Genomic DNA, 23,255 nt, shown 5'->3' with positions numbered 1-23,255 from the left:
TGAATGGTTAAATCAATATCTAACTCCTTTGTCGTCACAGAAGTCTTACACCTGGGTTACAGCCTTATGCTTTGACTTGGATGTAGAAGGTGTCATGTGATTTTCTCACCCTAATGAAATTCTGTTTATATTGTTTCAAAGTAAAAATGACCCCTTCTCTTTTAAGCTATCATAAAGGGGGTATTTTAGATATTCCTCATGATCCTGAATCTGTAAATATAAAAATTATTGGAAATTCATGGTGATATTGCATATTGACAAATCCATTGTAAATATCTATACTGTAACTTAAATGAAGAAATACTAATGAATAGCTCACATGATACATTTTTTAATGTGGAATTATTTAAATGTAAAGTATTGCAATGTGAACTGGTGCTGAAATAAGATAAAAAACGTTTCTGAATCTGAAATGGATATGTACAGTATCATATGAATTTAGTTAAGAGAGCCTGTTTAAACAAGGTGAAAAAAGTTTAAAACAAAATGATACAAACAATATTATAATTCACGAGGAATGACAGCAGCCGAAAGCTTGGGAGAAATTAGAACTGTTATTGGGATGTGGAGATTTGCTGTAACCCGCTTGGCTGAGGGCTAACCTCCTGGCCGTTGGAGGGGGAGGATAGGACCCCCATGCGATCAATTGGGTAGCTGCAAGGGTGGAGAGGGGGTAGAGGAGGGATGCAGAAAACGAACAAGGAAGAGGAGAGGGTGACGTTTGATATATATGGAGACCGGTTGCTTACGTCAGGTTTAGTGAGAACTGCAGCAGCTATGTCGAATGAGCGCGGCTGCCTTCATTCCTCCCGAACTTTCATTAAAAACTCCATTTCACGAGGAATGACAGCAGCTGAAAGCTTGGGAGAAATTAGAATCGTTTATTGGGATGTGGAGATTTGGCATAACCCGCTTGGCTGAGGGCCAACCTCCCGGCCGTTGGACAGGGAGGATAGGACCCCCAAAAGAACCAAGCGAGACCCCCAGTCACCAGTGCAGAAAAAACAAGAACAAAAGATTATTGGACTAATTCAGCCGAGGAGAGAAACTGCCTGCTTGAGGATACCTGGGTTAGTTTTAATGTATGCATGGTAAGCCTCGGAGGATCAACGGTCGAGTTGCTTGATGAGATACTCGGGTATGCCTTGGCAAGCGGCGGAGGATGCAGCCCCTGATCTAAAGGAGTGCCCGGAGAATTTTTCAGGAGGGTATCACGATACGGCCATTCTCGTTTACGAACAGAGGGGCAGTAAGCAAAGATCCGGCAGAGGTGCGAAGATGTGCGTAATGGGATAAAGGCTCATAAGGGCTTATGTAGGAACTGAGTTTGAGATAATAGATGAGAGTGCCGGATCTGAGTTGGTCGGTTTTGCTTTTCTTGAGATAGAAGGTCAGTGTATCGGAAGATAAGATGGAGATGTCAGATAAGCAGGGTTGAGAAGAAGGATCGAAGGATGTGGAAGCAGCGGTAATTTCAGATCACCTTAGGAAGATGAAGAAGGCTAACAAGAATAAAGATTCAAGAGTGCGGTCAACCCAGGGTGAGTGGTAACCCAGTAAGGATTGAGAGTTCAAGGGGCAATCCCTAAGAGGATAGTTTGCTGGGCCAGCTGGAGAAAGTGATGGAAAGGATGATTCAGAGGAACGTGAGTTCCGAATAGGGAGGTACTGTGCACAGGTTCGGTCTTGCATCTGGTGCCAAGTTCCTGAATTTCTGACATTGAAAGCGAGAGAGAGAGTCATCTATCTCATTAGGGTGGCCTGGAATGTGAGCAGCTACGAGGATGAATTAATGTGTGAGAGAAATCCATTTAAGGGGGCGGAAGAATTTCATGATAGATTGGGATGAAGGCCTTTCTTTGTTGATTATATGATCTACTGCATAGATGGCCAAATGGATGAGGACGGATTTTTATTTCCAATTGTGGCCCCAAAGAGAAGCGGCAACGACAATTGGAAATATTTCTAACAAGGCCAATGACTGGTTGGTGAGAGGGATTGAAGAGAATTCAGGAGGCCAAGGGGCCGCAAACCATTGGCCTTTGTAATAGCCTCCGAAACCGACTGAGGGGGCTGCGTCTGTGAAAAACTGGATATCCTCGGTGTCAGAGAGGAGGTCATTGTAGAAGAGAGATATGCCATTCCAGTTGGCCAAGAGAAGCTGCCAAAGCCTGAGCTCGGATTTGCAGTCGGCTGAAAGGCTTACGTGGTGGTAAAGAGAAGGCACGGAAGAGGCGAGGTTGAGAAGGTAGACCGTCCTTGAGGAATGATACGCATGGCGTAATTGAGGTGGCCGAGCAGAGAGAGAAGTTCCCTCTTTGTGCAAAATTTGGCGGAAGAATAGGTAGAGATATACATCTGGATCCTGTTGATCTTGTTGCGAGGCAGGGAGGCGGAGAAATTGATGGAATTGAGGGTGATCCCGAGGAATTGGATTATACGAGAGGGGCCAGTTGTTTTGTCCGTGGAAAGAGGTACCCCTAGTTTCCTAAATACGGAAATAAGTGTGGAGGAGGCTCTTGCAGGTGGGGTGTGAGGAAAGTTTATGGTAAGGAAATCGTCGAGAAGGTGGATGAGAAAAGGAAGCTTATAGTTATTCAAGGGGATCCAGCAGAGAGCTTCGGCTAAGGTACCGAAAATTTTTGGGCTACTCCTACATCCATAGGTAAGGCGGACTGCGAAGAACTTGTTCTGCCAATGAACTCCAAAGAAGTTCCAGAAGTCTGGGTCATGAGGCATAACTTAAAAGGCACTGGAGATGTCGGCCTTAGCGAGCCAGGCACCCGGACCCACAATTTTGAGGAGAGAAATGGCGTGGTCAATTGTGGCATAGTGGAGGGAGAAGTCTGAGCTGGGAATAAGGCTATTGAGACTTGGCACGCGGGAGTTATGAGGGGCTGACAAGTCAATAATAAGGTTTTTTTTTTACCGGAATACTTACGGACCGCTATACCAATGGGATTGACGCGGTATGCAGGGAATGGGGGAGAGTCATGTGGGCCGATCATGAAACCATTCTCGACTTCGGATGCTAGCAAGGAATCAACGGACTGGGGATCAGCGGTGGCAGATTGCAAATTTTTGCAAAAGACGGAGGAAGAAGGAAGTGTGCACAGGCCTGGTGAGAATCCGAAGGAAAGGCCGTCGAGTAAGATGTGGGTGGAAGAGGGGTCGGGGTGACGGAGGAGGTTGGAAGCAAGAGTGGGGATGTCGATTGGGGTAGACAGAAAAGTCAGTAGTCATTTGGGAACACTGAAGGTGGAGCGAGCATGGAAGGGCCGGCGGGGGCAGGCAGAGCGAGAATGAGCTTCGCCGCAGAAGCTGCAAATTTGAAGGAAGCGATGAAGGGGAGAGGTACGTGTAAAAATTTGTTGGCCTCTGATCATCACAATGGGGCGGCCGCGAATGTCTTTGGACCGGGAAGGTTTGAAGAAGAACTGGCGGGAGAATAGATGCTGTGGGGGAGAAGGGGCGGAGTCAGGGTTGAACTTGCGGACGGTATCTGGGCAAAGATTTGATGAATGTGTCCAAGAGGAACAGAAGTCGCAGGAAAGAGCTCGGACGCCAGTGAAAGTGCGGCAGTAAAGCTCAATGTCGAGGGCTCCCCAGTAGGTGCGCTGGTTCCATTGGAGTAGGTGGGCATCGGCCTTGGCCGAGAACTGCTTATGGTAATCGTAGAACAGGGAGCCCTCGAAAAGGAGAGATAGATCGGGGATGCTGTGCATGTAATCGTCGACTTCCTGACAAAGTTTGGGAAAGGCGGAGCACGTGATGTCACGGAAAATGCTGAAAGCCAAGCAGAAGTCGAAAATTCGAAGGACTGAAGCAGAGTGAGGGTCAGAAGATTTGAGAGCAACGGAAATCGAGCCGCAGTCAACTGTTCTAGAATCGGAGTTGAAAGTGGAGGAAGAGAGAAAGTGAGCTAGATTGACGTCCACACCTCATAGAATTTGCTGCCGGGGTGAAAAGGGAATGGGAGGAGGACTAAACTTTAGTGTGTTAGGAGGAGCTGGGAGAGGAATGGCTGTTTGGAGAGGAAAGTCCTTAGTAAAGGGGAGATTGGAATCCAGGGCCGAAGGCATGGGATGACGGATGCTGTGTTGGACACTGGGGAAGGGAGAAGATGAGGAGGGAAGAAGAGCGGAAAGCAGATTGTGGTAGGAGGGGTTAGACGGATCTGGGGCCTGAAGCTCGGTGGCTTGGGATATGGAAGCCGAAGACTGTTGAAGAGGAATTGAAGCAGGGGTGAAGGCTGCGTGAAGGACTGAGGAGGCTGCCGAGTCGTCTTGGACGTCAGGGGGTGGGGGAGGGTAAGGGCCGCCTGCTGGCTGAGCTGGGGGTCATTTACTAGCTGGCCTTTGGGCCGTGGAGACAGCAGCAGTTGCGGAAAGGAAAGAAACCGGGGCCGAAGGCACCAAGCTGGCGGAGCTTGAGCCGTGTTGGAGGCCAGAGGTAGAGACAGAAGAGAGTGCAGAAATTAGATTAAGCAGAGAAGGGGTGGGGGAGGGGCGTGAGCCTGGGGCCTTAGACTCGGAAGCAAGGAGTTTAGGGAAGGAGGCTGGGTGGAAGAGGCTAGGTGCAGTTGTTCAGCAGAGGTATGGATTGCTTGGGGAAGAGACACAGACACGGATATATCAGGACAAGACAGAAGACGCAACAGGCAGAGGCGCGGGGGTCCTCATGTTGGGATGAGTGGCGGCGGCGCGGGTGATGTCATCAGAAGGCGCCGGGGGAAGCTGTGGAGCTGATGTTTCCTTTGTGTAGACTGCGGTTAAGTACAGGGAAAACAGAGCTTTTTTGGAAGCATTTCTTTTAAATTTGATGCCATGTTTTCGAAGTATCCTCTGGAGGGTTGCTACGGTCCAGTTGGAAATCGCGAGGGATTATCCAGGAGAAGGGGGAGCCGATGTGCGTGAAGCGCGGCGGCAGGGACATCCTTGAGAGAAGCAGGGTTTATTTGGAGACTTTGCCGTGGGGGAACGGGAAGGCTGGGTTTGTAATGAGAGAGGGACTATGACGGCGGAACGCAGTCTTCGGCGAGGAGTTGGATCTTGTGAGGACTGGCTGGGAGATGAGCGGCGCTGATGTGGCACGGTGGCTGAAGGAGGCGATGAGACGGAGGTGAGGGGAGCAGTGGGGGGAGGACTGGACGAGAGGGGTAGGAGAGTCTACTGCACTGCAGAAAAGGTCTTCATCGGAGCGGCGGATTTGTAGATCCATGAGAAGGGAGCATGGATTCGAGCTAGGCAAAAACGAACCATGCAGAAAACAAACGAGGAAGAGGAGAGGGTGACGTTTGATATATATGGAGACCAGTTGCTTTCGTCAGGATTAGTGAGAATTGCAGCAGCTGTGTCGAATGAGCGCGGCTGCCTTAATTCCTCCCGAACTTTCATTAAAAACTCCATTAAAATCAAATACTAGTGATAAAATGATATTGTTGTGCACATCAGAATATGAAAACACAGAGCGAATCATTAACTCTTTAGAAAATGCTTCTGCATGTGTGGTAAGAGAGATGGAGGTACAGGTATGTGTGACAAAGACTACAAAGAAACCTTTTTCAATACTCCCACAGGTCTTTGTATAAAAAGAAGTGTCGCCTGTTCTTAGTCTTAAATGCACCTCCATATACTTTTCACTGGTGTCCTCTGGTTTGCTGTTAATTCTGAAGAAATCCACTGATTTGACTTTTAATACTTGGATCAGGTCCTCCAGTAGTCCTTTCTGCTTAACAAAATGATTAATTTCTTTTAGTCTGTCAGTGTAGTACATTTCTTTAAGACAGAGAATGTATCTAGTTGCTCTTCTCTGGACTTAACTGCATTTTTGTGAAGTGCTATTTTGTACACCATACTCTAAATGTAGTCTTATTAGTGCACTGTCTATTTTAACATCCATCCATTTTCTAAGCACTTCATCCAATTCAACGAGCATAATGTGGGGTACACCCTGGATGGCACGCATGCACACAGTCACACTAGGGACAGTTTTCCTAGAAGCCAGTTAACCTAACAGTATGTCTTACGAGCACCTGGAAGAAAGCCACAAAGACAAGGGGAGAACATACAGTAAAAAACTCCAAGCAGATAGCACCCCAGGTCCAGAACTGAACCCAGTGCCCCAGTGCTGTGAGGCAGCACTGCTAAACACTGCACCACCAAGCTGCCACAATTGAACATTATTGATGTAAAATTATTTTTATACAGTATATCCTGATATACCTTTTCTATTTGTTCTAAGCACTGTCTATAAGATGTTAATAATTCGTAACCATAAACACCTAATTAGTTTTCATAAGTAAGACTAATCCTTAACTAGTATTTAGTAAATATAGGGCCTCAGTGTCTTACTGATAATAACTACAGGACATTACCTGGCACATAATCAATGGTTATTGATAGAGGGTTGCCATATGTTATTCACAAGTTTTAAAGAAATATAAATTTACAGTCACCCCAAAATATCTCTCCCAAAGATTTATATATTATCCTAAATGAATAAATGAATACAGTTACATAATAATAGGTTTTTAATAATTGTTTCTGTTAGTTGTAAACTGGACTTATTTAAACTTGCATTGTGAATTATTGTGTGCTTCTGAAGAAATTAAGCACGTCATTACCTCATTTTTCACAGAGGACCAATAAGGTTAAAGGTAAGCCTGGCATTAATGAAGAAAAGGCAACAGCCAAAAGTAAGTTGAAGTGTTTCTATATACAGTATTCAGACTTATGAAGTTCCATTGAAATAATGCTGCCTGGCCAGAAGAAGAAAAAAAACCACACCAAGTATGTCAGGTGTGCAAAGTAAATGAGCCTTCTCTCAGTCGGAGACTAGCAGAAGGAGCGTTCATGGTCCACTTGTCAGTTGCATATCTATTACAGCAAATCAGTAAAATAAATGAGTGGTTAAAACTTGAAGTTCCAACAGAATGCCAAATCTCTCTAGGCTAATTTTTGTAGACTCATCTCCAGGCTCATCAACTATGCACAGCTGATTATTATGAGAGGGACAGTAAAACACAGGCATTTATATGCCTTTTCATGGGTATCGTACTGGGCTCACAAAGTCTGTTGCTTTCTGCTGTGTTTGATCACAGGGACATTCAAAGCAAAGAAATTATTGCATTTAGTGTGTAGCAGGTGTTTTGTCAAATTTCATTTTAGTGTAAAAATATATGATTTTCTTTGGTAGTTATTATTATTATTATTATTATTATTATTATTATTATTATTATTATTATTATTATGATAGTTGTAATTGCAAAGGAACTTTGAGTCAAATAATTTTTTTTTCTGTGTGTGCATTTTCCTGTGCAGGGTTTCTGATTACAGACAAACTTGTATGTATCACACATTTATAACTTAACACTTGTTGCATTTCAAATTATGGGTCTTTCTTCTGATTCATTAATGCTGTTTCCACTTTTGAGTTCCATTTTTCATGCTGAGCAGTCTAGAATAAATGCAGAACACTGCCATATGAAAAACAAAATTGGTCTACCCAAATTTCACCACATGTGTCCTCTTCCAATTCCACATATATTAGCTTAATATGTGAGCATCTGCATCAGGCTTTGCTATGAGCTACCAGATACAGGCATGTTTGTGTCTATGTCATTTCTGCATTGTGCTGAGTTACAGTTGCACTATATGCAACCTATAAAAATATGTAGCAACTCATGTTCATGTTAAGCACATGTAGTTACTTTGAATTTTACTAATGTTGTTTCACAATTCTGAGAATGTGAAAACATCTAGAGTCAGTCTCCTAATTCTGCTATTTGCATAGTGTACAGTATATAAAGTCAAATCAGCAGCCAAGGACAGCTGTTTCTCCCTTATTAAAGATGATCAGAATAACATTACAAATAACACGCTCTTAAAACAAGACATCTTAGACCTAAGAACTTTTCCATGGATGATACATTCAACTATTTGACTGGACAGAAGACAAAGAAGACAAAGAGCCCTAATAAGCTACAGTATCTGACTTCTAGCTTTGACATCACAAAAAGTGGAAACAGAAGTCTTCCGGAGAGTTCCACATCTGTGTTCCAATCATTTGTTTTAATGTGAATACCCATATACACACATTTCAGGGCTGAGTGAGAAGAGATACAGTATAAAGGAGAGACAAGTCTTATTTACTGATGGACACATACTGTACTTAGACTGCATTCCCATTCTGTTCTGCAGAATGCAGGAATTAGCAGGCCATGGACCAATCCTGCTAATTTTTTAGCTCTGTGAACATTAGCAAAGAAATTTTGCAGAACACATATCAGCCATATCACCCTGCAACTCACAACTGGCAACCCACTGAAGCTAAGCAAGTGTGAGCCTGGTCAGCACCTGGATGGGAGACCTCCTGGGAAACTAAGGTTGCTGCTGGAAGAGGTGTTAGTGGGGCCAGCAGGGGGTGCTCACCCTGCGGTCTATGTGGGTCCTAATGCCCCAGTATAGTGACGGGTACTGTAAAACAGGCGCCATCCTTTGGATGAGACGTAAAACTGAGGTCCTGACTCTCTGTGGTCATTAAAAATCCCAGGGCGCTTCTCGAAAAGAGTAAGGGTGTAACCCTGGAGTCCTGGCCAAATTTCCCATTGGCCCTTACCAATCATGGCCTCCTAATAATCCCCCTCTATGAATTGGCTATATTACTCTGCTCTCCTCCCCACTGAGCGTTCTGGCGCACTATGGCTGCCGTCGCATCATCCAGGTGGATGCTGCACATTGGTGGTGGTGGAGGGGAGTCCCCATTACCTGTAAAGCGCTTTGAGTGGAATGTCCAGAAAAGCGCTATATAAGTGTAAGCAATTATTATCATTATTAATTATTACATAAAAATTGTGAAAAATTAAAATGATGTAAAACTACATGCTTTTTTTACATTTAAAACTAAAACTCGCTATTCATATACAGTACAGTATATATCTCTATTTCACTACATACTTTATATCAGTATATCCTATTCAGAAAAGATAAGAAGGCCAGTTTGTGTGAAGAAGGACACCCTGTATGTTACTGCTTTGTACAGGAGTTAATAATGCAAAACAACTACCTCTCATGGTTCAGATAAATCTCAACTCCATCCTTCCGTGCTGACTGGCTTTTTAAGCACAAGGAGATTGCTGTGGAAGCTGAGAACCTCCACAACGCTGCCACAAGAAAGCACTTAACACAAATAAAAAATAAAATTGGCACAAGGAATCATTGTATACGAGTTAAAAATTAGTTTCATTTCTGATGATGGGACTCATAAAATCATAAGTGTATACTAAAGCAATAAAAACAAAATACATTACCTTTTCAGTGGGATAATTTATACCCCCCTTTTTATTATCTCAAAGAATTTAGAGCCAAGTCTATCCTGTTGTATCTCAGAGTGACAGGTGATTAATAGCGGTAAATAATGGAATATGAGGCACAATTTTTCTTCACCACACCTGCTTGCAGGGTGACATATGCAGATCTGACTTGGAAGAGGGGACAGCTGCTCCCTGCTTCATCACACAGTAATGCTCTTTAAAACTTTTAAAGGGGTACTCTTGCAAAGAGCTCACTAAATAAATTTAGCAATGTTGAAACCAGCCTTGTCCAACTGCTTTTATGCAGAACACCTAAACACCACAATGTTAAAAATGATAAAAAATGTGTTACTATCAAGGTTAAAAAAATCAGAAGCTGCAATATCGTTCAACCTGATAAATTAGACTGCTAAAAAGCGTTTTTACATTACATGCTGAAAATACTAGGGGGACATTCTTTTAAGAAACTTAATTTAGGAAACACTGGATTTCAAAATTCTTCAAAAACCCAAATGCTTGTTTACACAGCTATGCATTGTCTTGTTTTGAGTGCATGCACCTGTCTTTAAAATGAGTTGTGTTCATTTCTGGTCTGAATTAGATAAACTAGATTTGTACTCAATAAAAATAACAGAGGGTAATCCATTGGAATAAATCAATAATCACTACTTTTTACAGAGTATATATATTGAGAGATGCTGCCATCGACTACACTTTAATTAAACTGGCACAATATATACCTATTGATATACTGTATACAAAATTCCAATAGGCCTACAGATAGGTTGGAGTACAAAATGAAAGGTACAACACAACTCTTTATCCACATTTTATGTTCATTTTGTAAAATGAATGACATTCTGATCACTTTTTCTATTTGTTAGTAGCTTTCCTTGTTTTAAGCCTACAAAATGTGAATAGAAGTCCTCAAAATATCTTTAGAATGAGTTAAGGTCACCCAGTTAGAAGTCTGAAGTATAATAATTAATTAAATAATAGCACAGATATGGAAGGTAAAGGTATTTTAAGAACCCGCCTCTGGCCACATCGCTAACATCTGACCTAGAATTTTGTGCTTAATTGAACTGCTGTTGTGAATGAACAATGTTTTTAACTTTTAAAGTCAAATGTCATCAATCACTGGCTGTGGAGGATGACGAAATACAAATATGGCTCATGAATATTTGCTGACATTCTGAGACCCGTAGACATCATCTATATTTCTATCCCTCCTAACAACTTACATTAATGAATCACAGAAGAATGCTCGTGACATTCTCTGGGCAGAACATGGTATAAATGATTTGCACACCAAGACAAAAAATATTAAAATAAAGGAGGCAGGGCATATTTTCTTCATGATTTATTCAGTTATAAAGTAGACCTGATTTCCACAAGGAAGCACACCAACCAAGGGCCTGCTGCTTTTAATCAGTTCCTTTAAAGAAAATCAAAGCATTTTTCTTTCAACATTTGTTTTACACACATTGCTAGTATTTCACAAGACAGTCCTTCAGGAAAACCTTAATTTCCAAACAACATGAGCACTAACATTCAAATTCTGAAGAAGCATACTGTACATGAAATCTTCTGTTGTCGTGTCACTGTCAAACATGTTATAACAAGGTAATACTTAAAATTTTCTTAAGTTCAATTACAAAGTTGTCTCCAGTTACAATACTTTTAATAACAAGGCCTTTATTATCCAACAAGCAAGACCTAAAAAAAGTACAGAGTGCACATTACAATGTTAAAAAATAAAACAAATAAAATTCCAGTATCTATGTAGGTTTGATAATCTGCTCTAAAAATATGACATACTGTGTCCTGAGAGTATATAGAAAGAGTATGGTATGGATTATTACATCCAATTGTCTATTTAATGCCCAATATAATATTTCCACTGTTATGGAAGAAGATAGACTCATTCTATGTAGTATAGTCAAAGTGAACTTTGTACTAAGAAACCTGAAGACCTCTTTTTAAGATTTGGATTTCAGGGGCCATATTATACTCTGGATTATACTTGTCTTTTGTGTTTTCATTGTGTGGTGCATATACAGCGGGTTGGAAGCAGCAATGCTCAAGCCACATTTTCCTGTCAAAGTTCCAGTTTAAGTAGATGCACACAACTGATATAACTAAACCATTTGTAACTGACTCTATTGCAGCTTCCAAAGTCTGTTTAATTAAATGTCAGAACTGTCAAGAAGCACAAATGGCATGAATCAGAAACTGTCAGCCAGTAGCACACCACTTTTCTATTAGTAAGACAGCCTACGCAGTCTTTGATATGTTTTGAAAATATCTTTTTGAAATTCATTACCTGATGATTATGTCCTGTTGTAATTTGAAATAAAAATACTACTCAACTGTGTAGTGTAGGAAGAAGTATTGTGCTACCAAAATACAATTAAGGTTAATTATAACAGTTTTAAAACGGAACAAGGCAGCACACTGAACAACAATGTTTTAGGACTACATTAGCTGATACTGTAAATATGAGATATAAAATTACGCAAGGGTTATTTCTTTTCATCTAGTTTTTTGTGTTGTTGTGTTCTGGAAGAACAATCTGGACTTCCTTAAAACACTTTTTTCTGCCTGCTTTCAAAGAGAAAATATTTTTACTAAGGTAAACTGCAACTGCCCCTCTCTGAGCAAGCCATATGGTGTGGATGATAACAGAAAATAGTTATGACAGTAAACTTCATGTGTGGCAGGAACACCCAATGCACCTAGCGGGTACAGGGCTTAAACAGTTCCTGTTCTCCACTGGCATTTATTCTTTCTACACATTAAAGTCTTAAAGCTAACTCCGAACACAACTGAATATCATTACTTACTGTACATCTGAGGCTTTGAATGATCAGCACTCATGTATCAGTCTCAAAAGAGTTTGAAAAACACTGATACTGAGAGACTACTGTCTAACAGCCATAGTACAGGCCTGAGCAGAAAAGATGCCTGATTGTATTCCAAGAGTCATTATAATTAAAACAAATTTTTCAAAACTTTAAACTGAAAAACAATAATTTGCAAAAATAACTTCCTCCACAGGGCAGCCATTTGGCCGTTAAGTATCCAACTTCTGATTTAGGTTTATACTGTTTGCTTATGAGTGAAGAGCAAAAGTGACACTTCAGAGTCATATAATGAAGACTTTCAAATATACTGTTCTTTTGGAAAACTAACATTTGCATGTTAAAATTGTAAAAAGGGTACCATTTTCTAAAAGCAAATTATAGTAAAAAAATGTATGAAAAGTATTATAAAAAGAGGGTAAACAGGTACAGTAGGGACTGTCAGCTAGTATATTTTTATATACTGAAAGTAATTTACTCCAGGTTACAAAATGTAATAAAAAAACCAATCATTCTGCCAATTCATTATGAAATCAACATTTTCCTCTACAACTATAGTGCAATTAAACTGCCAGCATATTGAAGTTAACCAACATCAGTATGAAACAAGGTACACTTACAGTAGTACTGTATTATGGAGTGTTTAATTAGCTGCTATGACTACTATTCTTGTAAAGTACAGTACAAAGCTCCAACAGGCTGAATCAACTTTTGTGGCAGTCCCCTAGTCATTTGTTGAGGATTTCAATCCTGAAGTGCACACACTTGTGAAAGTTAATCATGGTGTTTTTGTGGTATTATCATGGCTCTCCAATGCTTATTTTTTTCTTTGTTGTGTCACTATTTTCTACATTCTGTGTCAAATATGATCAGACCTAATTGCTCTAGGATTTACCATAATTTTACGATGCCTTGTTTCAGTTCACTTCTAATTAACCATGGTATACCACAAGTATATTCACCTTCTGCAATGAACTGATATTTCCCAAATCAGGGATTATCTAGTTTTAGTTCCTTAGATTAGCATGATCTATTGCTGTTGGTTTCCACAACACAGGTGATGGTGGGTGGTAAGAGTGCAGTCTGTTTTATCCGATCTTTATGATCCATAGTGACATTTAGCCAAGACAGCAAGGATTCTCAGTTAAACCCAAGTCCAGCCCCTTTCGGCCTCTGCAGCGCTCTGATTGGCTCTGCGATCCCTTTCCCATCTGGGCCCAACCCCATGCCTGGAGTCCAGCCCATGCTCTGTAGCATCCGGTTGCCCACATTGTTCTCTGAGATTGGTGGAGCATTTTCACCTACAAACCCTGAGATTAAAAGAGAGACACAGGTTTAATCAGCACACGGCCATGTGGAAGAGAACAGGATAATCTCAATTAAGAGTCTAAAGCTTGGTAATTCTCTTAATTCACCTAATGGTTTCTGAGTACAGCCTGTCTCATCACATTGTGACCTCATGACCAGACATAACCTATTCTGAGAAGGTGTTGTGCTCTGATTCTAGTAAAAAAATAAATCGCATAATGCACAGTACAGTATGTGAATAATTGGCATGGTTTAGTTAACTTTGTGGAGATAATAACAGGGAGAGAATGTGAACAGAGTAGACAATTAAAGGATAAACCTTAGACAAAATCATTATTATATATAATACAAGATAAGTGGAGGGTATTCATATGTCATAACATACAAATCAAAGGAGGTTAAGAAGTTTAAGCTTCAGAAAAGATTACAGCCTATAGTCAGTGAACTGGTTCCCCCTCCACAATCTTTTGAGCACTCTGGTTTGGTACCAACTTCCCACCAGGCAGTCACATATGCTGCCCACAAATGAAGAGAAGATGTGCCATGTGAGGTCACGGCACACTGTAAATCTCTCATGAACATGTCGGAAACTAGCTAATTGCTCTACTGAGAGACAGGTTTTTTTAAAGCTTCTGTAACTGTTCTTTTGAAACAGGCAGCATTTTAAAAACCTTAACATGCATTATATTCTAAGTGTGTTTGCTTTTGTAATGAACATAACTATTTTGTTTTAGACTTGTCACAATGAAACATTTTTAAAAATCAAGCGTTTACTTTCAGAAAACAAAATAGTTTTTTGTTGCAAATGCATATCCAATGCATACAGTATATAGAAGAAATGAATGTAAATTTCTGCATTTCAAAACCATTCATTAACAGCACATCAGACTTCCCTTTTAGTCTTTCCTTAGCTGAACAGTTGAGCTGTTACATATGTCTTCACTACAGAATCTTACTGTACCTGATTATCTTTATAAGACACTATCACCTTCAAGATAGGGACATCTTTTCTGAACCATACTGTACACAAGAAACATTAAGAATATAAAGAAACAAATCTAATATACTATATATCATATACTGTATTCCAGCAGTCAGAATTACAGGTACGTAAGAACTGTCACTTCTAATACATTGAAGAATAGCAGAAAACTATTATAGATAATAGTGGTAGAAGTAGGAACAGGATTTAAAGAGCCAAGCAAGTCGGCAGTCCTGGGTTTCTGACCCAGGTAATAGTATATGTTTTTGTCACTACCATCATCAATTTTGTTCTTGTCATCTATTTTCTTGATGTATTTTTATAGATATTTACAAGATGAAATGTGTTCCTTTTTACATAAGCTCCAGTGAAGGCACTCTGACAGAAAGACATTTGCATTCACAATGAAAAATCTTCATTTTTTCAATATTTTACATGTTGTTAGGGACAAATCATTCACTTCCACTATGTTGTTGAAAATGTTTAATTTATGAATCTATATCCTGTATATATAATAACAATACTGTATATTTTGGCCACAAATGTGAGATTATTGGTGGAGGTTTCATGACTTTAATCAGTTACAATGCAATTATGCTATAAACAGATTGCTCTTTAATTTATTGTCTATAGTGTGAGACTCAAGTAGGAAGAGGATTCTGTAATTCTGTAATCATTTTTAGAGCTGAGTTAAAAACTGAAAGGGATGGACTGAAATGGATTTTGATACAACCATGACAAGACTCGTATGAGGCAAGCTTTATGGCTTGTCAACAGTTAATCTCTGATCTAACCTGTTCAGATACAAAAACAAGTTCACATTCATGTTTATTTTTCAAAGCACACAAGTATTAAAATGCACCAGCAGCTGACTTGGTCTGGTTTTAAAAAAATGTTGTCCAGTAATGCATTTAATTCCTTCAATTCCAGTATTCCTAATTTTGGAGCTAGATCAGGGGTCTTGAGCTGCTAGGAGGGACACATCTGTTTAATCATCTTGATGTAAAACAGCTTGAAGAACAGGTTTTTAAATTACCCAATTTTAAAAAGTGCATACCTAAAAATTGGATGACATTAATTTACCTTTGTTTTAGTATGCCTAACTTGTAAATGTTGATAAAACAGTCACAGGAAGTATTTAATATTAAACAACCAGAAAGGTTCTAAATATAAATTATGCGTAGGGTACATACTGTATTAACACTTTAATTCAGTCATTTGTCATGAAAAGAAGGTTCTAGTCCAGTTTATAAATAGCTGATTTATTAGCACCATGGGCTTATCACAGTGTTTATACATCCATCCATTTTTTAACCCACTTTGGCAAAAGCCAGAGCCTAACTTGGCAAGCAAAGGCCACAAAGCAGGATATGCTCTGGATGGGACACCAGTTCATTGCAGGGCACAAACAGACACAAACTGACAACGGGCCAATTTTATTTGAAAACCAATTCAACTACCTGTATGACTGTTGGGGGTAAACGGAGCACAAGGAGGAAACCCACATGAACAAAACAAGCCGCACAGCACTGTGCTTGACGGTTGGTATGAGGTGTTTGTGGTGATACGCTGTGTTTGGTTTTCGCCAAACATGGCCTTGTGCATAATGACCAAACATCTCTACTTTGGTCTCGTCTGACCAAAGGACAATGTCCCAGAAATCTTGTGGTTTGTTCAGATACAGCTCTGCACACCTAAGCCGTGCTGCCATGTTCTTTTTGGAAAGAAAGGGGCTTTCTCCTGGCTACCCTTCCATGAAAGCCATATTTGTTCAGTCTTTTTCCGATCGTTCTGTCATTAATTTTAACATTTAACATGTTAACCGAGGCCTGTAGATCCCTAGATGTAGCTCTTGGGTTCTCTGCGATTTCTCTGAGCATTATATGGTCTGACCTTGAGGTGAATTTGCTGGGACATCCACTCCTGGGAAGATTGGCAACTGTCTTGAATGTTCTCCATTTGTAAATAGTCCTTCTCACTGTAGAAGGATGGGTTTCAAATTGTTTGGAAATTTCCTTATAACCCTTCCCAGATTGATGAGCAGCAACAATTGCTTCTCTGAGTTCATTGCTGATGTCTTTTCTCCTTGGCATGGCGTTAACACAAACCTGAATGCTCCAGACCACCAAACTGCCAAAGGTACTGCTTTTATAGAGGTGGTCATACTTTCTGATGATCAACTAATCAAGTGCATTTGATAAGCAGCACCTGGCTGCTGATTACCTTCTTACAGTAATTCCTATGGAAGCAGTAAGGGTGTACTTAATGTTTCCCACATGTTTTCTGCATTTCGGCTTACTTTGTTGAATAAGTAATGACATAGTGAAATCTGTTATGTATTGTCTGTTATCTGAGGCTAGATTTGTCTGCTTATAGAAGTTGGTGACCAAACGATTGTTGTTTATGCCCTGATATGTAAAACCATTGAATTGAAAGAGGGTGTACTTTCTTTTTCACATGACTGTAACTGATAATTTGCAGTAGCTGGGAGTTGGTGTTGAGCAGGACACACCAACTAGATGTAAAAGCAAAACACATGAGCTACATAAAATCCAAAGAGATCTACAATTTAACCCAAAACATGTATACAGTATGATCTTGCAGTAGGTGTAAAAAAAACATAATGAATAGTAAAATTCGCATTTGCATGTTCATTGTAATATAAAAACAAGACCACGTTCAAATGTGGGTACTGGGTAGTGGGTACTTGGGCAGGCCTGTCGGCCTGTCGAGGTCTTGAAAGGAATTGCAAATAAATGAATTTGTGAATGTTACATTTGCAGATGCTGTGACACTACTGTATAGTATTAAACAATTTACATTAGTGAGGTAGGTGCACTTCAGTGGTACTATTTGTAACAGTGCTGTGGGACACTTTGGGATGAAAAATTGTATAGAAATTTAAGCCCCCCCAAGATCAGACCATAAGAAGCACTTACAGCAGTAGTGCTAGTCTCCAATGATCTACAAATTAGCAGTAAAATTATAAGGATATGGCATTTGACATTTAAAAAGCATTAGTAAAACATGTTACTACACAAATTATCTACACACAGCATACACGTAGGATATAACTTTAAATTACCATCTGACAACAGCTTGATGTTTACACCTATGATCACACAGAGCCCCGAAGATGGATGCTACCTAGAGACACAAAACTAATTAAATAAATTCCGAAACCCCTAGTAGTTTAGACTCAGAAACATTAAAACATAAATAAATGCCTCTCATTATATTATAATGTAATTTTCTTTCAATGAAAATAATAAATAAAACCATGTTCAAAATGCATTGGACTCCATTGTATTTCTCTCCAAATAGAGCCCATTTTAAATCACAAAAATATCTTTACATGAAAACAATTTTTGTCTTTAGATTAACTGGCATACACAATGGGTATAGACTCCGTGAGGATAAACACAGAAAAAAGGGAGAAGAGACAGCAGGGAGTTACGAGTCGGGATGAATAATCTTCACCATTGATCCTGATCATCATACGTTTGTGTCGTGAGAGAGGTTTCCTTTTCATCCAACTTAAAACCAGATTCTCTCCAGGTACTATGAATACTGAAAGACTATACCAACTTTTAGCCTTATTATTTAAAAGATTTGCTTATTGATTTGAAAATTATAATTCTGTTTACTTTGTAATCCACAGGTTAAAAACATCTCTCCTATTTTGATGCATTGATCCTATCCTATTGATGCACTGTTTGAATAGAGAAATTGGTTCCAATTTTTTTTTTTGAGCATCCATTTAGAGATTGAGATTTAAGCCTGGTTAGGATCCATTTTATTTAATAGGACACAGTTTCCCCTCTTTGGCATATAAGGTGTTTAGTGATTAAAGCCTAGTGACAAAAGTCTGGATATTTTATGTCTTTAAAAAACTGTATATATAACAGTTTATAGTATAGTCCTTGTTTGTATTCTGTAAAGTGTTCTTACTACATATGTTTTCTGTTTTTCCTGTGTAAATCATTATTTTATTATCAAGCTTTGCTGGATAAAGTAAGACGTGCCATGTAAAACTCAGTAATCCCAGAATTTAGAGGATGACATTATTTTTAATAATTAAAATTATCTTGAATATCAATTTTATGGCAGGGCCTGATTTATATTAATTTAATTAATTATATTTGATCATACCCCCCTCATACAGAGATGTCAGTGATAATCAAAGGTGATGTCCAGTTTTTATTTTGTTCCTTTCCAGATTACACTGAAAGACAAAGCAAGAAATGGATGACATCATCATCCCGGGACTTTTTATTTTCTCTTATTCATCTGGGCAACAATATTTTTTTTTTAGAAAGTACGTCCTTCAAGAATTTTACTTTTATGTCTATAAGGTTAAAAGTGATAATAGCAATACTATTTTTATATCACTTCTCTGTAACTCATTCAAAGTGCATATACAATACAGTTTGGTTGAGATCAGCAAACCTGATCTATTAGCTAGAAACCATATAATTTGTAATGAGTCAAGGTAAATGGGCTCTTGCAAAGTTCTGATGAAGACTGCCCACATGTGTTGAAAGCAAGATATCTGGAAATTGGTCATGGGAAAAATCAAAAGAGCCTAAGCCTTTTCTTCTATGTTTGTGAGAACTGCAGTATTATCTTGCAAGAATATCACCATCTTCAGACAGATAGGCATAGCTATAGAGAGGGAGATATAGTATCCCTCCTACAAAATCTTGTCATACCATGCAGGAGCTACAGAGTCTCCACCTGACATTACTATCACAACCTATACTTTCACATACTTCTTTATTTGGCTGTAACCGGATCAATGAATTTTTTTTCCAGCCTACAACCATGAAAAACTGAAAAACTAGATGAATAGAAAAAAAATCCTAGCAAGCAGATGAGATGATATCTATGCTCTACGCTGTTTCATGACTCCAGCACACTGTGCCACCAAGATATAATGCAATACCCAAAACTACCCATACCTTAAATTTGATTGACTCACAGCAGTCAATGTTTTAAGATACTGATGCTTGTTTCTTGACAAAAGTTTTTTTAACAAAAGATACCTGACAAAGTTTCTTGTCATTCAGCCAGTTTCAGAGGAGGATAAAAGTGTTTTTGACAAACCAAAGATGACGTCTAAACCACATGAGTAATCGCCTGTGTTATGAACATAATTTTACCATAGACCTTGAGGAATATGTCTTAAGTCTCAGTCTCAAAAGCCTAACCATGTCATCTGTCAGCATAGTTTTAAATCCGGGACAACTTCCTGTAAACCTCTACAATGGTACCAAAAGTCATGACTTTTATTCCTGGTGCTTTGATTTTAAAGGTATTTGAAAATAATGGTGGAAAAACAATATACTGAAAAATTTTAAAAATAGGTTACTGATAACTTTATTGCTTTGTCCTGTAACTTTGTTTTTGAAAAATGTATATAAGGTAAAAAATAAATTTTTAGATTCTATTTATTATATGGTTATGTAACCTTATACTGTTAACTTCATTATGTTGGCTGTTTGGCTTTGAAAATGTTTTAAATCCTTATTATGCATACAAACACACTACATACATATAATTTGTTGTGGGCAACTTGTATAGCAGTTATTAGACTTGCAATGTACCCCCCCTGGGATAAAAATGCACTTTAACTGAAGTTGCCAGTGGCAGGATCTCTTATCCTCCAAAGTTCTGCCCACTGAAGCAAAGACAGACACAACTGCTCTGCTGGGTTACAAATGCCTGCCTAAGCCATGACGGTTCATCTAGCAACAACATACGATGAACTCAGCAGCAAGTTAATGATTATCACCTGTCCCATTAGTCTCATTAGTAGCTCTGGGTATAAACTACTGGTGGCTACAAAGCTTAAGCCTCCAACAGCAGACAAAGATAACCTTGCAATTTGTCTAGACCGACACGACAGCATCTTTAGGGACTTAGAAAAATCTTTCTCAGTCGAGTTTCAAGGTCTAGCTGGTCACGGTCATGTTAATTTAATATTATTTTAAGAAGGTTGCCAAAGCACATTCCGAAAGCAAAGGGCTAGTGATCTTGGAGAGGATTTATTTTTAGAATTCTTGGAGAAATTAAGTTGTCCATCTTCCAGGAGAGAAAGTTCAAGAAAATATATTACAAAATTTAAGGTTTGCCTATCAGCAAACATTCACTACAGATAATATTTGATGTCAAAAAGTTAACATTTCAGATAAAAAGTACATAATAACTAAAGGTTGAGCAGGTATGGCACTGCACTGCAGCTACCAGTATGCACTTTTTTGCCCTGACACCCATTACATACAGTATGTACTGTATAGTCGATTTCCAAAAAATAATGGCCATTATATTTTATTACAGCACCATTTGATTTAAAATAATAAGTTGTTCTAATTTACAAGACGTGCTCATGAAAAGCATTTTTCGAAGTGTATTTCATTGTTTTTTCAACTTTGCAATTTTAAAAACTATGCTTGCTGTGATAAACGTTTAAATGTCCATAATTGTCCGTCTTTTCTTGCCTATCACATGACTGAAAAAATGGGTGTCAAAGGGTTTTGCTTCAAAGCATAGAACATTCAGCAAATTAAAAAAACAAAACACCTGCCTTCAAAACCATTATCTTGTGATGATAATATACGCAGAAAGCCAAGCAAAGTGATATCATGTATCCTGTACTAGAAAGACACAGCCATTTCCATTTTGAGGTTCAAGCTTTAGGCAATGAATTAGAACCTTGCTATGTGATACCTTTAACAACTGCAGGTGGAAAATGAGTGCTAAATATTATTCTCTGGGTACAGCCTGATCTGATGAGTTACCTGTCTTGCTTTACACAGTGTCTCTGTTTATATATTAATAACTTGTTATAATACTGTCCACAGGTCTTATTTGGGTGTTAAGAGATTAATCCCTTAAGTCTTCCGAGAAAGATCTCTTTATAGTGCATGACTTACTAACACTAACATCCTCCACTAGTTCTTTGTCACAATAACAATTTTAGCCCTTCTTTCCCTTCAAATATCTTCCCAGGTCTCTCAGCAAGGTAATTCACTTGTGTAATTGGTGCAAGAGATGAAAATCTAGTATCGGTCTCTCTAGCCACTAATCTATCCAGCTGACTGCTAGCCTAATTGGCAGCTTGTTTAGTAATTTGGATCCTAAAGTGGTTTTATTGATGTTGGATAAACAGCTTTATAAAAGGAGGTGATACATGCTGCTTTTGTTTAACGACTGATACATTTTTAATTTTTCAAGATTTATCTTGAAAATATCCCGTGGAAAAAAGTTCAAAACCAATCCACCCTTTTAAAGAAAATCCTGCAAATAAAAAGGATTGTGAGAATCATAGCTCTATAATTCTTAATTAAAGGTGTTTAAAACAGTATTCTGACATAAAGCCCTTGATTTCTATAATAGTGCATATTTTTAGGTCGTTTACTATTAACTGGAGATAATGTAAATTGATATTTCATTTAAACTAAAAAACTATTTTCATATATAGCTTCTGTATAAGTTTAATACAAATATAAACACTATTTAATCAATACTAACTTTCCAAACCAGTGTACCAATGTGCCAACATTACTCTGGACCAGCTGTACAACATTTCTCTCACAATAATTGCAAAAAGAACAAATAATGCATTCTAAAAAAGCATTTAGACTACTGAGGAAGCACTTTGTTTATCAATGACTTCCCAGTCTCTTCACTTCATATGAAAAACCTATGAGTTGCTTTCACTGGCACAGTGAGTTAGCAAAGTGTATGAATATTATGCTGTGATAAAAGGCATTAAGAAGAGCAAACAAGGTGGATTTTATGAAAACAAGATTTTAGCAAACATAAGTGAACTGATTGATATATTTTTTAGTTCAAGTAGGTAGCTGCGTCGGAACGTCGGTAGCTGCGTAGGCTGCAAAAGAACAAGTAAAGGTTTATTCCATGCTGAAAAGAGAAAAAAAGAAACACAACGTCTTGGCTGTGGAGCCTGCTACAGGTTTGAAGAAACTGTTTCTTTTCTTCGCTTTCCAGCATGGAATAAACCTTTACTTGTTCCTTTGCATTATATTTATTATTTTATTATTACCAAGGCAACTTGAGTAAACCAGACTTGCAGACACGTTGACATTCTTTCAATAGAAAAGATCTGTATAATTGCACAGTTTCTAGATTACTAGCAGCAAGAAGAAGTAGCATTAAACTTGTAGAACATGACATAAACATAACAACGGCTGCCAGACTATACAGGCATTTGCAAATGACACAACATACTTACTCTGATTAGGTTGAAGATGATTTTTAGTTTTCTAAACAGACACATTCTTGCTGTTCAGTCTGCAGGCAATGGTGTATACAGAGGATCCAACAAGGACATTTTGTAATATACTGTAGGCGAGGAACCAAGTAAGTTTTATGTAGGAATCCTTACTAACATTGCAGCAAGTAGAAAAGCCTGAAACACGAGTGATGTGTGGAAAATGGGTTTCACATTAATGAGGGGAATGAAGGGAATTAGTCTGGTATACCCTACAGTTGAAGCTGATGCTTCTTCATTTCTGTTTTAATCTCACTGTTCCAAGGCAGCTGGTATTGGGTGATACCAATGCTTTGGATCATTACTGATTAACATTCATCCAGGTGTTCAATATAGCCACTATGTTTCTAATCATTTTTTATATCAACAGTTGCTTATACCAGCTAATGACACAAGAACTTTAAAAATACATGCTTGTCTCAAAGTGCACAATTGTTTTACCTTAGTAGGGACATTAGAGCAACTTGTAGACTGCAGCTTTTACAGGCTTGA

The 23,255-nt window shown here is 38.8% G+C and overlaps 1 protein-coding gene and 1 pseudogene across 1 annotated transcript in view; both read right to left on the bottom strand.

Moving 5' to 3' along the window:
• Positions 1–1,636: 1,636 nt before the first annotated feature.
• On the bottom strand, positions 1,637–2,919 carry LOC148674547 (uncharacterized; annotated as a pseudogene).
• A 7,742-nt stretch (positions 2,920–10,661) lies between these two features.
• Positions 10,662–23,255, bottom strand: part of LOC148674546 (G patch domain-containing protein 2-like) — a 97,719-nt gene continuing 85,125 nt past the window's right edge. Inside the window, exon 10 of the mRNA XM_088624742.1 lies at positions 10,662–13,487. Coding sequence (XP_088480868.1) covers positions 13,318–13,487 — 170 coding nt within the window. The 3' untranslated portion in view covers positions 10,662–13,317. The remainder of the gene's footprint in view (positions 13,488–23,255) is intronic.

Source organism: Lepisosteus platostomus, chromosome 3 (assembly GCF_059453375.1).
Source record: "Lepisosteus platostomus isolate fLepPlt1 chromosome 3, fLepPlt1.hap1, whole genome shotgun sequence".
Taxonomy (NCBI): Eukaryota; Metazoa; Chordata; class Actinopteri; order Semionotiformes; family Lepisosteidae; genus Lepisosteus; species Lepisosteus platostomus.
This window is presented reverse-complemented; position numbering and strand designations above follow the sequence as displayed.